The sequence below is a fragment of the Pogoniulus pusillus genome, chromosome 12 (assembly GCF_015220805.1).
Source record: "Pogoniulus pusillus isolate bPogPus1 chromosome 12, bPogPus1.pri, whole genome shotgun sequence".
Classification (NCBI taxonomy): Eukaryota; Metazoa; Chordata; class Aves; order Piciformes; family Lybiidae; genus Pogoniulus; species Pogoniulus pusillus.
Window position 1 is genome coordinate 25,139,296 of NC_087275.1, and position 16,034 is coordinate 25,155,329.

The window sequence follows — 16,034 nt, forward strand, 5'->3', positions numbered from 1 at the left end:
TTTTGTATTCCCTGATACTTATTCGCCTTCAAAAGAGGGCCTGCTGGGTGCGGGTCTAACACCCTACCACAATCCACCTCTGCTGCAGAGCTCTGTGGCATTGCCTTAAGTGCATTGTCCTGCTCCTTTTATATGAAGTGGTGACGAGATTTCAGCCACAGATCAGAAATGAAATCTACTCAGCTCAAGTAATCTACTGATACAAAGACTGTTCTAGGATAGTGATTTGTAAGGTACCTGCATTGAGAAGTGACAAATTCAATGGCAGGAGAACACCCCAGAAAATTCTTCATTTACAAAATGAGAGATAAAATATGCAAACATTTCTATAGCTTGTCTGAGTTTTTTGTACCTTTTTCTTTCATAATTTCTACTCTTAGTAGCAGATAAGAGATAAGTCTAAAGAAGAATTAAAGTCAGGTTATCTGGTTTTCAGGGCATTGCTAAGCACCCTTTACTAATCAGTGTCATAAGTGCTGCTGACAGATCATGAGAAAGAATAATCTTTCTTATTTGTTTTTTTGCTCTCTGCCAGCTGCAGAAGAATGTTTGGAAACTGGTTTAAGTCTTAGAATCATAGAAAGCACTGGGTTGTAAGGGACTTTTAAAGGTCGTCTAGTCCAACCCACCCCTGCAGTCAGCTGGGACACCCCCAACTAGATCAGGCTGCTCAGGACCCCATCAAGTCTCGCCTTGATTCTCTTCAGGGATGGGACCTCCACAACATCCCTGGGCAACCTGGTCCTTTTTTTCTTTAATCATTAAAAAAACAAAATTCACAGCCAGGATCTTGCCCTGCTGCAGCACTTCTGCAGCCTCCCAGAGGACTAGAGTTCAGCTTAGCAACTTTTCCTTGCTGCCAGCCAAAGACAAGGAGTAAGGAGCTTAATGGTCTAAGGAGCTTAACTGGGTATCACTTGTAGTGCTCTAAGGACAAGCTTTGAGGCTCTGACAGCAGGAGCTGGTGTTACATAGACAGCCAAAGCAACTGCCTACCACATGGAGAAACTCAGAGGTCAGAGGCATCAAATCCCAACCCAAAAGTAACCAATCATGTAGAACCCAGACCTTGCTCCAGGACCCAGCACCCAAACACAACCATGGCTGAGCCCCACTTTCCAAACCCACAGCCTGAGATGGATCTCTGTGCTCCTCCTTGGAGACACACTGAATTGTGCTGGCTTCCATGTGTGTTCAAAGAGGTTTGGGGGCATCTCATGACTCTATCTTATCAGACTTCTGCTGGAGTCAGGCTGGCAGCACCATCGGGTGGGATTGGCCCCACTCCCCACTGTCCTCCATCGCATCAGTGGCTGCAGATGGTGAGACCTTGGCATTTGGGCTGCTAGGTGTGGGGGTTCGCTTTAGAACTCTGCCCTCTCCCCTAGGCAGAGCTGTCAGGGATCACGCACACTCCTTTAGGTCAAGGAAATCAGGTCACCTATCCATATCCTTATGAAATTGGTTCCTGCCCAGAGTGCATGTAAAATGCAGGGGAAAGCACTAAACAAAGAAGCAAGCAAGTACCAACCAGTATGAAGGGCAATCATCCATGCCACCATTTTGTGAAAGGTGAGGTTCCTGTCCAGCTGTCGTCTGATACGGGTAGAGCAGCACTTTGGGTGTGAAAAAGAGAAGAGGTGTTTGAAGACTATTTGTGAATCTCTGTATACTGATTTAAATGCAAGGATGAAAACTGAGGCCCTGAGCATGATAACCAATCGTGTAGCTAGCAAAAAACCTAAAAATCATAAATATAGATACAAATATTTCTCTCTCATACTTCAGAATATGGGAATGTGAGAGAATGTTTTAACATGTCCCATTGGAGCAAAGTATTTGATAATGAGAAATAACCTAGCATCTACTATGAAAAAGTATCTATCTTATCTGTTATATGTTACAAACAGAAGGAGGGATCACAGTCTGCCATGTCTGGGTGACTGCTTTGGTAGAGTTTCAAGTTGCCACCTAACATAGGAGCTTGGTGTGGTTCACTGTATAAAAGGATTGTAAAGTCTGAGTCTCAGGGAGCTTCCACCCCAAATATCCTGGTCGTTTCTGGTTGGAAGTATTAAGTGATTCCTTCCCCAGAATACTGGATGTACTTGCTGGACATTAATTTACAACTTGTTGCTGCAATTACCAAAAGAGTAACAAAAATTAAGTAAACAAACAAACAAGAAAACAAAACATAATACCCCCCCCAAAAAAAAAAACAAAACACACCACCCTGTGTAGTACAGAAATGAAGAAGCTGGTTCTTAAGAGACACAGAATGACAATTGCATTAACAATGATGCCAGGTTTCTAACAGGCTCCATGTGAATTTTACGGTAGTGAATGGGAGGTTTCCTGTAACTCCAAGTTCCTGTGTAGCTAGCATTTGCTGTCTCCACACGGTAGAAAGCTTGATTGTCCTGTTATTGTATCTTTATATTGCCTTTGCTCACTGCCCAGAGGAAGAAAGCTCTATGCAAACTGATGGAAACATTTCCTCAGAGGAGCTATGTGTGTGCTTCATAAAACAAATGAAGAGAGCCCAAATATTCTCCCAGATGTTTGCTCAATATTAACTTTCTGGATGGTGGAGTGAAGTAAAGTATCTTCCCATCCAAAAGGGTCAGGCTGATCATCCCAGCCACCAAGGACTGAAGCAGAAGAAGGGATGACACAACACCAGAACAGTTTAATTTCTGATTTGTTCTTAGTGGAAGTGTACCAGGAGTGGCCTTACTCTTCCATCTCAGTTCATTTCTAAATATCTTGTAAGTACCAATTGCACAGATAAATAGATGGGCAGGAAACAGTCCCCTCCTTCAGTTATTCCCCAGCATTGATTAAAGGGCAAACTCCAATGCCCTGGGGCTATGGCCATGACTTCAGTACACTGTTAACAAAAGCCAGGAAAAATTTGGTTTTCTCAGTGCCATGTATCTTGAGATATAATTAAAAGATTGTAGAGTAAACTGCAGCACAGAGGGGAAGAGGAGAAGTGCCAACTCTGCTTGACTAACTTGCACCTCATCTTTCTGTTTAAGAAGTTGAAGGCCAAGCAATGGCAAAATGCTGTAGCTGCATCCAGTGGTGAGGCTCTTGGACAGCAGTGATGAATACAGCAAGAAAGGGCATGAAAAGGCAACACAGCTGTTGTTTCAGTCAATAGCAAACAACTTTGTAGTGTTTGATTTCTGGGTGGTAGGATGTGAAGGGCAGGACTTTCTAGCACATCCTTACTGAACAGTGGGTTTGAGCAATTCTCTGCTCTCCTCAAACCCAATGACATTTCCATCGGAAAGGTCACTGCCCTTTCAGTAAGTTATGTGACATTTTAAGATCCTTATTTGTCTTAAGAGATACTCACAGGTGTTACTTGCAGAACATAGCTAATCTGAGACAACAACAGAACAGGCACAAGCTGTTAGATCCCTGTGCTAAAGCCACCACAGTCCTGACACTGCCACTGATACACTGGCTGTGCACCTTTTGCTTAAGATATAAATTTACCTCCTTGCTGAGGTAATTCCTGCTTTACTGAGAACAGCAACTGAAGTTAAGCAAAAATCCTACTTTATGCCTCTCCCTCATCTTCTTGCTTATCCTCCAAGTTCTTCACTTCTTCATACGACTTTGCACTATCAACAAGACAGCAAACTGCAGACAAGCAGCAGAAATGGAGATGTAGCTCTCTGCAGGCTTCTCACTTGCAAATTCGGTGTAGCCTGTGTGAGATTATATCACAGTGCCCAAGGCAGAAGGACTTACTCTGTAGCTTGAATACTAAGATAATAGGAACAGCTTTATCAAGATTCTGATTAGAAAAGTCAAGCTATAGATGACAGCAGATGAGCAGTTCAGGATGAGTAGCATAAAGTTCTGGCTAGAATGCATTTCTCTGATTCCTTGGAATCCATTTCAAGCCTTTCAGTACTGCTTCCAGAAATGTATCCAGCTCTTTCTTTGCTTTCACCTCAGGCGACCTCTGCCCAACCTGCTTTCAGGTTGACCCCCATGGAATCTATTTCAGCCTCCATGAGACCTCGTGTGGTTAAGAGTTCAATAACTTCCAGTTGCATTCATCCAACAGCAACATTGTTGCTTACTAAATTGATATTCACTATTGACTTCCACAACCTGGAGAGTCAACTCTGAATTTTGGCAGATACTTAGGGCAGAGGGAGAGCAACTTTAACCCTAAACTTTTACTTACTATTCTTTTCCCTTTTACATATGTTGAGGGTATGACTTTGCTTTTGTAGCATCCCAGAATCCAAAAGGGTATAGCACAAGACCGATAGCCTGGTCTGTGTAGTTTCAACCTTGTACTCCTAAGCATTATGCCTCAAAAAAAGAACAGGGCTCTGCTTTTACTCTCAAATGTAATTCAGGAGTTTAATGTGGCAAACATATCTCATTTATTGAGCCACACTAATTGTCAGGCTATATGGACTAGATGAATGTACAGCCTGGGTTGTCTCTGATTATTTCCTTATTACTTTGTATCTCACTCTCTTCACTTACAAAGAACTCTTAAAGCACTGCATCGTTTTTATTGTTTCCTCTTTTACTCTGCTTTGTCAGCCCCCACAGGCTCTCTCATTTACATGAAAGAATTTATACCATATTTACAGATGAGAACCAACTTCTTTAAACTAGTTTTGTTGACCATGTATATATTAAAGAGGGTAGAAAGAAAGGAAAAAAGCATTACCTATTTGGAAAGACAGTCAATGAGCCTGGGGAGAATATTGCTTTTTCATTGCAGCCTGGCATGCAGTCTGCATTACTTTTCTGTTGTAACAGCCAGAGGTCTGGATTTCAAGAGAATGGTACAGTCAGTGCACCCTCTCCACAGAATCATACAATGGTCTGGGTTGGAAATGACCTGCAAAGGTCGTCTGGTCCAACACCCCCTGCAGTCAGGGGCATTCTCAACTAGATCAGGCTGCCCAGAGCCCTGTTGAGCCTCACTTTGAATATCTCCAGGGATGAGGCCCCAACCGCCTCCCTGAGCACCTCTCCATCTGTCACTTAAAATCAGTTGTCCTTTTCTTAGCAGAGGGTTCCTCAGTGCTGCATATAACACTTGGGAACTAGAAATGGTCAAAAGTCCTGGGAACTATTTCATCTTGAGATGGAAATGCAGCTCAGACAAGTAGGAATATAATTTATGAAGCAGATGGAAAAAAAAAATCTCATCTCAAAAGCCTGCAGAAGACTACATTTACCTTAAGAACTGAACATGCAAAGACAGAAGACGTAAGGCAGGATGTCCAGCTATAAATGGGTCAACATCCGTGTTGTCCACGCAATGACAAACAAGGCAAACGTGTAAGTACAACCTATGGCTCTGCCAGCTGGAAGAGGGACTTGCACCTGGGGCAGCGTGCTGCCCAGCAGACAAGCAAAAAGGGAAGATGGGAAGAAGGCTAATTCAAAGCGACATCTTTTGACAGAATTTTAGACACTCCCTTGGCATATAGATCTCAGCCTTGCCCATATTGAAACTCCAGGCTTATCTACTTCTTAAAAAAGGACATCCCCCAAGGAGTTTTGGGGAACTTGGATGAAGTTGTTTGGTATATTTGCAAGGCTGCTTGGGCTGCCTTTCATAAATGTTGAAATTCTTTCTTCATCTTACCGCACTTGATCCTCTGAGGAAGGAGAGCAAGTTTCGACACACTGGCAGCAGAATCAGCATGCAGTTGAAATTCAGACATGCTGCAGGGGCCCTTGCCAGAGCCAAAGCACGCTGTAATTGGAGAGATGCTGTTATTAAACACTTTACTTGAGACATTATCCAGGCACAGATTTTATTCATGTATTATATGAATATTATATTAGCCTGGAGAAGAGGAGGCTCAGGGGTGACCTTATTGCTGTCTACAACTACCTGAGGGGTGGTTGTGGCCAGGAGGAGGTTGCTCTCTTCTCTCAGGTGGCCAGCACCAGAACAAGAGGACACAGCCTCAGGCTATGCCAGGGGAGATTTAGGCTCGAGGTGAGGAGAAAGTTCTTCACTGAGAGAGTCATTGGACACTGGAATGGGCTGCCCGGAGAGGTGGTGGAGTCGGCGTCCCTGGAGCTGTTCAAGGCAGGATTGGATGTGACACTTGGTGCCATGGTCTAGCCTTGAGCTCTGTGGTAAAGGGTTGGACTTGATGATCTGTGAGGTCTTTTCCAACCCTGATGATACTGTGATACTGTGATATCACAACTTTTCATCAGTGTGAGATCTAAAGATCATAGAATCATAGAATGGTCTGGGCTGGAAGGGACCTCCAAAGGTCCAACCCCTCCTGCAGGCAGCAGGGACATCCTCAACTAGATCATGTTGCCCAGAGCCCTGTTGAGCTTCACCTTGAATGTCTCCAGGGATGGGATCTCAACCACCTCCCTGGGCAACCTGGGATACTCAATAATGTTCCCATTTCAGAGTAGTCATGATTTGGCCAAGTCAGAGGCACAAATGCAGGCAGAACACATTCCTTCAGATAGGCACCAGCACTGATGTAACATGGTTGTACAAAGTGCTCATCGTCATATCTGACAATCAATTGCCAATCACAGATACAAGGCTAAGCCATTAGTAGAGTTATCTGCCCCAGGGCTCTAAATAAAGTGTCACTGTTGTGGCTTGATTTGGCTTGGAGATTATGGTAGACAGAAGGGCAGCCCATGAAAAAAGCATTTTTATGTTCTCTGTCGTAAGTGAAGGGAGTGTAGGGAAATTTATCCCCTCATCTTCTATGATTATGTTCCCTTAATCTTGCTCTTCACATCTTGAGTGATTTCAGAGCTTTGAACGAGGACTGTTTTAAAGAAGGGGATAACAACCACATTACTCCAAACACAATGAAGGTAAGGCAAAAATAGTATTGGTGTTTGCTCTCCTGGCATTGGTTGGGATCCCTTCAGGTTTCAAATCACAGTTACTGACTGTCATATGTTAGGCTGAACTCTAGTTGTGCAAGCATAGGTCTCTGTGACCTCTAAGGCATCTGCACTATGACTGCAAAGGGCAGAATTTGATCCATAGATGGGAAGCTCTATGCAAAATGGGGTTTCATGTCTTGTTGAATTAAACCATGTCTTTGCAAACATTTTGCAAAGTGCTGTGTTCTGATATTTGAAGCTTAGACTAATTTTCATATCTGAGTAGCCTTTGAAAATATATGGACATTAATCTTCTCTGTCTTTGCTTTGGAAGCAAGTTTGTAGTGGGACGCTAAATGTTGCATTAAGCAGTTGGATTATGTTGAATAGTCCAGGGTTCAGAATCACTTTACTGCTTGACTACAGTTCACACACTTGATGAGTATGTGGATGATGGTTGCTTTACAGCATCAACAGCTTTGTAAACTGTTTATGCCATGAAAAACAATTTCAAGGGGAAATGATTGCACAGTGGTTCAATGACAATATACTATTCATCTTTTGCTTAATTAAGCAGCCACCTTTCACACTTACTTTAATTAATAGGAGCATAATAGTTACCTGAAAACATCTTTAGAATAGGATCTCTCTGTTTTGCAAGCAGCTTTCTATTCAGAAGCACTGAACATCTGTCAGCACTCAGTTACCTGCTTGCATGTGACTTTTAACTCTTGTACAAACCTGCTGCTTCAGCCACTTAATGCACTAGGAAAAAAAAGTGCTATATACTCTGTCTATGCCATGATAACCAAGATAACACAAGGGTCTTACTCACACCAAGAAGTGCTCTGGTGTAGAAGAATTTTGGTGGGATATCATAGGCAAGGTAATACCACCAAAAGAGGAAGACGTTTAAGCCCAGCCACACGAGCTGAAAGAAATGGAACAGGAAACTTGACAGTTTGTTTGCAGAGATCACACAGCAGAATTCACACACGGTTCAGATAAAGGCCAACCAGCTCATTGTGCTCTTGTTTTCACAGAGAGGTGTACTGTAGGGTATGAAGGGTTCAGCAGGGGCAACAGAATTTTTTCTGGTGGCAGTGGTGTCTGGCATGCACACAGGAGTGCTAATAAACCAAAACAGAGCAATGAATAAATGAAACTTTTTCACAGCTCAAGGCATATGGACATGATTGTATAGGAAACATCATATTATGGGTGTTTAGCTAACTCTGAGTCAAGCTGAATCTCCAGACATCACTAAAGGAAAAGGCCTCTTCCAAATGGCAGTTTCTCAAACATATTAACCTATGTAAAAGGAAGACTTAGGAGCTGTGGCAAAGGACAAAGAAACTTGAGATCTAAATATGGATGGTGTAAGTTACACATATAGCCTAAATGAGTAGGAAGTGCTAAAGAGCTGAAATCAGCCAGAAGGAAATACTGAGCAGAGGCACTTTGACAGTGTCTAAGCTATCCAAAACAGGGCTTCTTCATAGCTGTACTGTGGTAACCTCTCACAACTGCACATCCTATGATGCAGGTTTCTTTAGGGAAAGAGATGTTATTAGCCCTTCTCAAAGCTACTTCTCAAAGCCCATCAGGCCAAATTGTTCATAGTGAATCTGGGCATCTGCCCTCCTTATGCTGATTGACTGATTTCACATCCCATAGTGAAACCAATCTGTATCAGTGTGCTCTCAGTCCAAGTAGAGTTACTAAGTGTTGCTTGAAAACAGAGAGAAAGTCTTAGAACTGGGAGGAAACCCAGTCTCTGTTTATAAGCTAAGTATACCAAAACCTGTGACATTGTAGTGCCTCATCCTTCCTAATCCATATGTTTTGCTGGTCCTTTGGGCCAGCTGACAACCTAAAAAAAATTGGGTTAGATTAAGTCTTGAAAATGTCTTACTGTTGTGGCATAAATGCAGGGAAATGAAGGGATTTCCATCATGGTAAGGCAGTGTATGGGAAATCCCCAAATCCTTGTTAAAAACAAAGCTCATCTCAGGATTAAACACATATTTAAAGTGAGAGTGTGCCACTCCCAGGTACAGCAGCCTGACAGCATGCCCAGAAAAAACAAGAAGTTAGGCATAATCCTTGATGGTCTCTCTTCAGTTATTCTTGGTGCTGACCCATAGGGAACACAGATGCTTTGAAAAACAACTACGGTGCTCTCTGGCTTCTTGGGCTGAGTGGAAGAGTTAGCAGCCACCCATGCTGTTAGCTAGGGCCAATGGAGGTGACGCAGGCTGTGGTTAAGGCTGTCACGTTTCTGTCTTGTCGAGGTACATTGACAGAAATTGTGTCTGTCCCATTTCTTTCAAGTGCTGGAACAACCTAGTCAATGTGCAATAAAGCTGGAGAGGGCAATGCAGAACACTTTGGTAAGACTCCAAGTGAACTGTCATTTTAACTGGTTTCTTTATCAGTGACTTCATTAATATTTTTCCCCTATTAATTGACCTTGCTATAGCTTTGAGGCTTTAAAAAAATATTCCTTATTCCTCTTTCAAAATTCTTTTTAATATTTCAGTTCTGGTGGAAGAGAAAAAGGAGCCAGAATTCACCTCTCGGCAGTTTCAACTTCCTCAGGTCACTGAAGGTGCAGCTTTTTGAAGCACTCAAGTGCCAGGTTATGCTCCTAAACTAGTGGTACACATTGACAATGTAATATCCATTAATTGTTCATACCAGTAGAAATACTTTTGGAGTAAATACTCACACTTCAGTGAGCACAAATATATAAATCCTGTGTCTTATTTTCCTTCATTTCAAGTATTTACATCTTCTAAGCACACTTGGCAATGATACCTTAACTGATAGTATATTTAAGTATTACATGTATTGTGTTATATATATATATATGTATGCCTACATATAATGGTACACCTACAGCTCTTGTATCACATTGTGAAATGGGGAAAAAAAAGAAAAGGAAAATACTGAAATATTAACTTCTGTCTAAGTTTCCTTCAATGAAGACTGCACTGCTTTACTCCTTAGCACTTTTAATATGATTGGGATTTTTGGTACTTTTAAATCTTGCTCAGCATAATTTTGATGTACTTTCCCAGCCACTCTGTGCAAGCTGTGTACAAACTCAGTGCAAATACTAGTTGTTTTAATGAAGGATTCACAAACCTCTGCTCTGCATTCTGGAATATGGCTCTTAATACAGATTTTATACCCACCAAAACACTGCTTTCAGTTACACCCACTTTTGTTTATAGAAGTGCAAGAAAGAGGGGTTGTAGTAATTGCTCTCTCCGATGAAGCACACATAGTTAAGTGAGATGAAGTCACTGCTACATCCAAAAGCCTCAGCTACTCAAATATTTGTAAGAAAGCAAATCAGGCTTAACATACAATCATTTCTCAGTCAACAAGGAAGCCTACAGCAAGCAAGATACTGGACAAAACTCCTTAAAAACATGATTATCTTGAAGCATTTTGCTGCACTTGCTGCCCTAGTTTCAGCATGATCGGAAGAATCATTCACTTTGCACAGCCAGAACTGCTTTGTAGAGCTTTCTGAGGAGCTTTTTGCTGGACACAAAGCACAATAAAGATTGTACTTACAACAACGAAGATGGACAGTCCTTCATTCTCCACCCAGTTACCCATGACTGCCTGAGACGAGCGTGCACAAGGGCCTGCTTCTTTCTGGGGCAGCGTCTATGTCTTCTCTCATAAGGAAGTGAGAGCAGAAGCTTGCAGCAACCTGTTTCCTTTCTCATTCATTTAGGAAATCAGTTAACCATTGAATCATGCCCATGGTTCTGTTTTAGACATGTTTCTATCACCTTTGCATAGAACTTTAGTTCAAATGCATATAAACTGTTGAGTATTTTTTTCCCCCTTGCCATACAGAGAATAAAATAAATAACATAACTGGACAGCTTTTCTGCTAAAAATATGTCACTTTTACCTAGTTTTCAATGCTGAAATGTAATAAAAAATGCACAGCAGAGTTATCTCTTCCAATTTATTTCCTTTTTTATCACCCTAGGTCTGAGTCACTATTTCTGCTGATCCTCTTTCATAAATAATCACTAGAATTCTCTATCTTAATTCAACGTCCACAGAAGCTCCCAAAAGTAATCTAATGCTCCTCTTGTGTGGTACATGTAAGCCTTGCTACTTCCTCTCTGTTTGGGTCAAAACTGATAACAGGTCTCACTAGATAGGCTATTTTTCCTATTTTGCACTCTCAGAGTCCCCAGGCCTAGGAACCATGTTATTTTATATGGGGGAGGGGGAAAGGGGAGGGGAAGGCATTTTGCATTTGTGATTAGAGAGAAAGATATGGAAAATCACCCAAACTAGTGAACCACTAATAAGAGCAAGAGCTGAGGAGGTGAGATAAAACCAGTGTGACTCACATCCACCATAAACGTGACACAGTTTACCTTACTTTGCACTCATTCTGAAACTTGCTTTCTTAGGGCCTGATTCTGGCAGTGGTGAGACATTTGGTCACAATGTAAATGGGGAAAACGCCTATGTGCTGGTGAGCAGCTCTCTTCCTATCTCTGTTTCCAGCATACTACAGCCCTCATTAAATTTCTCCTGCAATATAGCCTCCATAAGATCACAAAATTACAAAAAAACCCCTTCATCTATTTCTGCATTTCTCTAAAACACACAGCCAAACATAGCTCTCTGAATGACAGAGGTGATTTCTGCATTAGTATTCCCTCTAGTGATGTATAGATGTAAGGGCCAAAACATAGCCCAAGGATGAAGAGCAGCCCTTCACTTCCTCACTTAAGCAGGACTGGTGGTGTTTTAATCATCTTCCTTCACAGAAGCCTCCAAAGCTTCAGGAACTGAAAACTTAAATGAAGTCTTCAAAGCTGCTTAAGTGGAGTTTGCAGCAGCTTCATTTGGCAGGCTCTGTGATGCCCCAGACTGCCATGTGCTATCAGTCACATTCATCACCATCCCAAATGAATGTCAGCAGAGGGCCTGGTCCCATTAGCCTTTGGGAGCTAAACAGTGGCTGGGGAAGGAAAGGAGCAGGGCAGTTTTAATTTCTGGATGGCCATTCTTGCTGTGAAGACTGGCCTGCTCTCCCTGCTCAGAAACACAAGTGCTCTCACTGCCTTTTTCTTCCCTCTAATTCAGGTTAAGTTACCTATAGCTTCTCTGGAGTGAGCAAGTGTTGGCAACCAGGATATTCTGAGCTTTGGCAGCCCTGCTTTGCTTGGGACCTCCCCAGGCACCAGAGCCAGCGAAAAACAGGTTTACTGGCTCGGAAGGTTTCTGGCAGGCCACAAAGCCAGAAGTCATAGCAGTCACAAAGTCTGGCATCCTGTTAACAGCCTGAATACAGGCCATGAAACAGAGTATATTTCAGCTGCTTCCAACCCAGCAGTTATCACATGCACGTAGCTTAGCTCAGTGCCAGTATTCTAAAGGGAGGCCAGAGCTGCTGGACTCTTCCACAACTGGTATGCTCTGGTGCTACCTGCTGTTTGTAAGCTTTTCCATTCACTTCAAAAGTGATGGAAGAGTGCACAGCAAGCTTTAACTGGTGCTGCAAGTGACAGGTGTGGGTAGAACTGGTACCAAGAGCACCCACGCTTCACTCTTGATTCAATTCTGGTGCTTGCACCTTCAGAATTAGTGAAACATCTTTGCTATCCCATTACAAAGACTTGCATGGTCTGCACTTCGGTCTAATTTGAGAAATGCATCCTGTACACAAAGAGGCAACATTGGCAGATGTGTGTTAATTACATAGGAGCATGCAAAACTGGAATGTGGAAAAAATTAAACACTATCCCATTCTGTTTCTAAGATTTCTTTCTAACTGGATGATTATGCACATTTTTTATCTCTCTTTGCTCCAAAAAGTTCAATGAACAGTGATCCTATTGCAGCATGACAGTTTTGCAATAGCATTCAGGTCTCAGGGTTCTTCTATTTCCTTGCAGCAACTTTACTTACTTGCTTAAGAATTAGTCTAGCTCCTCCCCTGCTCAGCACGATGGTGTTCTCTGTGTTCCTGCACAAATTACAGACAGTTAGAATCATAGAACTGTTTTGGTTGGAAGAGACCTTTCAAATCATCTAATCCAAATTAACCCTGCATTACCAGGTCACCACTAACCCATGCCCATCAGCACCACATCTATACACCTGTTAAATACTTACAGAGATGGTGCTTCCACTACTTACTTCCCTGGGAGGTGCAATGGGCCTAGGTGTTTAATGCCTGCCTCCTAAAAGGGACAAAGTGACATTCTGCATGTATAAACCCCAAAGAGAGAGTGATATGAATTAAAAAAACAGCTCCTAAATTGCTGAGGATGTTGCTGAATTGAAGCTGTTGAGCTCTTTTGTGTATAGCAGGAGAAAAGCAGAGGAGAGATCTCAATTAGCCTTTTCTTCTTCTTCTTCTTCTTTTTTCTGGTAGATCTAAATCATTATTTTGAATGCTGTGCAATTCTTATTTACCAACCTTCCCTTGATTCTACACCAAAGAGGAAGAAGCAGACAAGGGACTTGTCAAGCTGTCTTTCCTGAAGGGAGTGCTTTCATACACAGCCTGAAGCTATCACTGTGTGTAGCTCAAGGGAATGACTTAGTGTGAAACTTCTGCTGTTCCTGCTCTGTATACAAAATAAAAGATTCCATATTAAGACAAGAGAAGAAAAACTGAGAGATGTAAGAAAGAAAAAACCTATCAGTGAGACTCCAGTATTGAGTAGCAGATCCTTCTATGTCTTTGTTTTACACTATACTTCCCTATTCCAGCACTTCCTCACATTGCCTTTTGCAATGATCATGGGAGAGCCACATGCTGTATTAATAAAATTCATGTCTGATCCACATCAGTCCTTGCTTGAAGTCAATCAGCCCCATCACAAAACAGGCCAGAATGGTTGCATGTTGATGTGCTACTGGAAGGAAAAGCCACCACCAGTGGCATACCCCCAGTACAGACAGAAAATTTATTCCATTAAGCTGGCAGTTGTTTTCAGGTAGAGCTGGAGTAAAGTTGGGATAGCATAAGGTCCCATGCAAAATAACCTGCCTTCATGTGGGACTGAGGGAGAGGGAGCCTAGCTTGCAGCCTTTTGGCAGGGTACCAGGCTTTGTGATCCACTATCCTGGCTCAGAGACTGGAACACAATGCCCACCAACTTGCTTCTCCCTGTATAGCTGGATTTCTCCTCCCATGATTTCAGATACACTATCTTTTCACATGCCTCTAGTAGCTTAGCCTAGGGTAACACCTCTCTGCCAGGAGAGTGAGATTTCACCAGAAGCTGCTGACCAGCAGTTTACCACTCATAAAAACATTACAGGATCACAGGATGTTAGGGGTTGGAAGAGACCCAAAGAGATCATCGAGTCCAATCCCCCTGCCAGAGCAGGACCATACAATCTAGCTCAGGTCACAGAGGAATGAATCCAGACAGGCCCTGAAAGTCTCCAGAGAAGGAGATTCTACAGCCTCCTGACACCCAGCCTTCAGATACTTACAAACATTTATTAAATCCCCTCTCAGTCTTTTCTTCTCCAGACTAAAATGCCCCAGGTCCCTCAGCCTGTCCTCGTCAGGCAGTGTTCCAGTCCCCCAACCATCCTCATAGCCCTCTGTTGGACTCTCTCGAGCAGATCCCTGTCTCTCTTAAACATCTCAAAAGACATAAGAGGGAGGGCAGTTTTCTCCTATGGTCTTATTGTGCATGGCCTAGAATACTTTCAGCCCAACAAACTGCAATTCTGGTTGATGAGCTGCAGCTCAAAAGAAGCTGGTGGGTCACCAGATGCGACTGCCTGGAGGCCTTAGGCACCAGGGCAGGTGGCAAGGTGGCTCAGCAATGCCACCCACTGGGCAGCACCGACAGGCTCGGGCACAGTATCCAGAGCTGGGATCCCAGCATCATTCAAGGGATACAGTTCAGCCCTGTCCCCGTGTCCCTTTTTCTGTTGCATCCCTGTTAAATATCTCTTTGCTACTGTTCTCTCTCACTTCTAGTGCTGTGCTATCAAATTCAATTGGCAACTCACAATCACCTTCTGGAATAGGACCTCCAGAGATCCATTATCTCATCTCCATGATTCCAATTAGGATCAACTAAACTTATATTACTCCTGACAGTCATTTGCATCACCATTTTCAGAATGAGAGGTGCCTCACAGCCTGCTACACTTGTGCTTCAGTAGATCATGATGAAGAGTGCTCTGTGCGAAGAGTTCATTTAACTACACGAGAGGACACATCTGTACAGAGGGTGTTGGTGATCCAGGCCAGGCATTATGGGGAGCAGCTGAGGGAGCTGGGATTGTTTAGTCTGGATCCAAAGGGATCCAAAATATCATCTAGTTCCAACCTCCTGCCATAGGTCTCCCACTAGAACAGGTTGATCAAGGCCTCATCCAACTGGCAATGTTGGGTTGACAGTTGGGATTGATGATCCTAAGAGTTCTTTCCCAACTTTAATGATTCCATGATCTCTATGGGTCTGCATATATTGCTGTTGTGCAGCAGTCCCTGGACTGACAGTGAATCTCCTGTGCTTTTGTACAGGGAAAGAACTGCTCATTCCGCTCCTCCAGTGTGCTGATTTGAGGCTAGTTGGAATATTTTAATGAGAGAAATTAGATCATTGGTTGAGAAAAGAAAATAATGATGAAGTCTCTATCATTTATTGGTTTGCTGAGAGGGATAAAAAGCCAAAATATGAACAATTTTGCTCAGTCTGGTCTGCGTCACTGGATCTAATCGCTTGCTCTTAACACTGCTCTAATATCTCTCCTCTAATCTCGGCTAACAACTAACAATGTAAGCTTTAATGGCTTTTGGGTTTTGTTTGTCTCTCTGAGAAAGTAGAGGAAGAAAGAGTGGGGTAGCTGTGAGCCCCTTCAGGGAAGTTTGCTTTATCTGGGAGGGAGTTTGGATTTCTGTATTATTTCTACTTTGCATATAATTGTAAATATATTGCCTGCATATGCTTGTGAATTTTGCTTGCTTGTAAATATGGCTTCATCTTACTTCCAAGCTGTCTGAGCTAGTCTGGAAAATTTCAAGAGCATGTGTGGGAAAAGTTCCTGACCCACATCATCCACACATCCGGCAGGGTGGTAGGCGCTGGGAAGCCATGGGGCAGATTTTCCTTCAATGTCTATCAGGG

At 42.8% G+C, this 16,034-nt stretch overlaps 1 protein-coding gene across 1 annotated transcript in view; it reads right to left on the bottom strand.

Moving 5' to 3' along the window:
- The window catches only part of LOC135179877 (cytochrome b-245 heavy chain), a 29,395-nt gene extending 16,607 nt beyond the window's left edge, over window positions 1–12,788 (bottom strand). The window contains exons 1-4 of the mRNA XM_064151941.1: window positions 10,465–12,788; window positions 7,712–7,807; window positions 5,642–5,752; window positions 1,532–1,616 (exon numbers count right to left, since the gene is read on the bottom strand). Coding sequence (XP_064008011.1) covers window positions 1,532–1,616; window positions 5,642–5,752; window positions 7,712–7,807; window positions 10,465–10,509 — 337 coding nt within the window. The 5' untranslated portion in view covers window positions 10,510–12,788. The remainder of the gene's footprint in view (window positions 1–1,531; window positions 1,617–5,641; window positions 5,753–7,711; window positions 7,808–10,464) is intronic.
- Window positions 12,789–16,034: the final 3,246 nt, after the last annotated feature.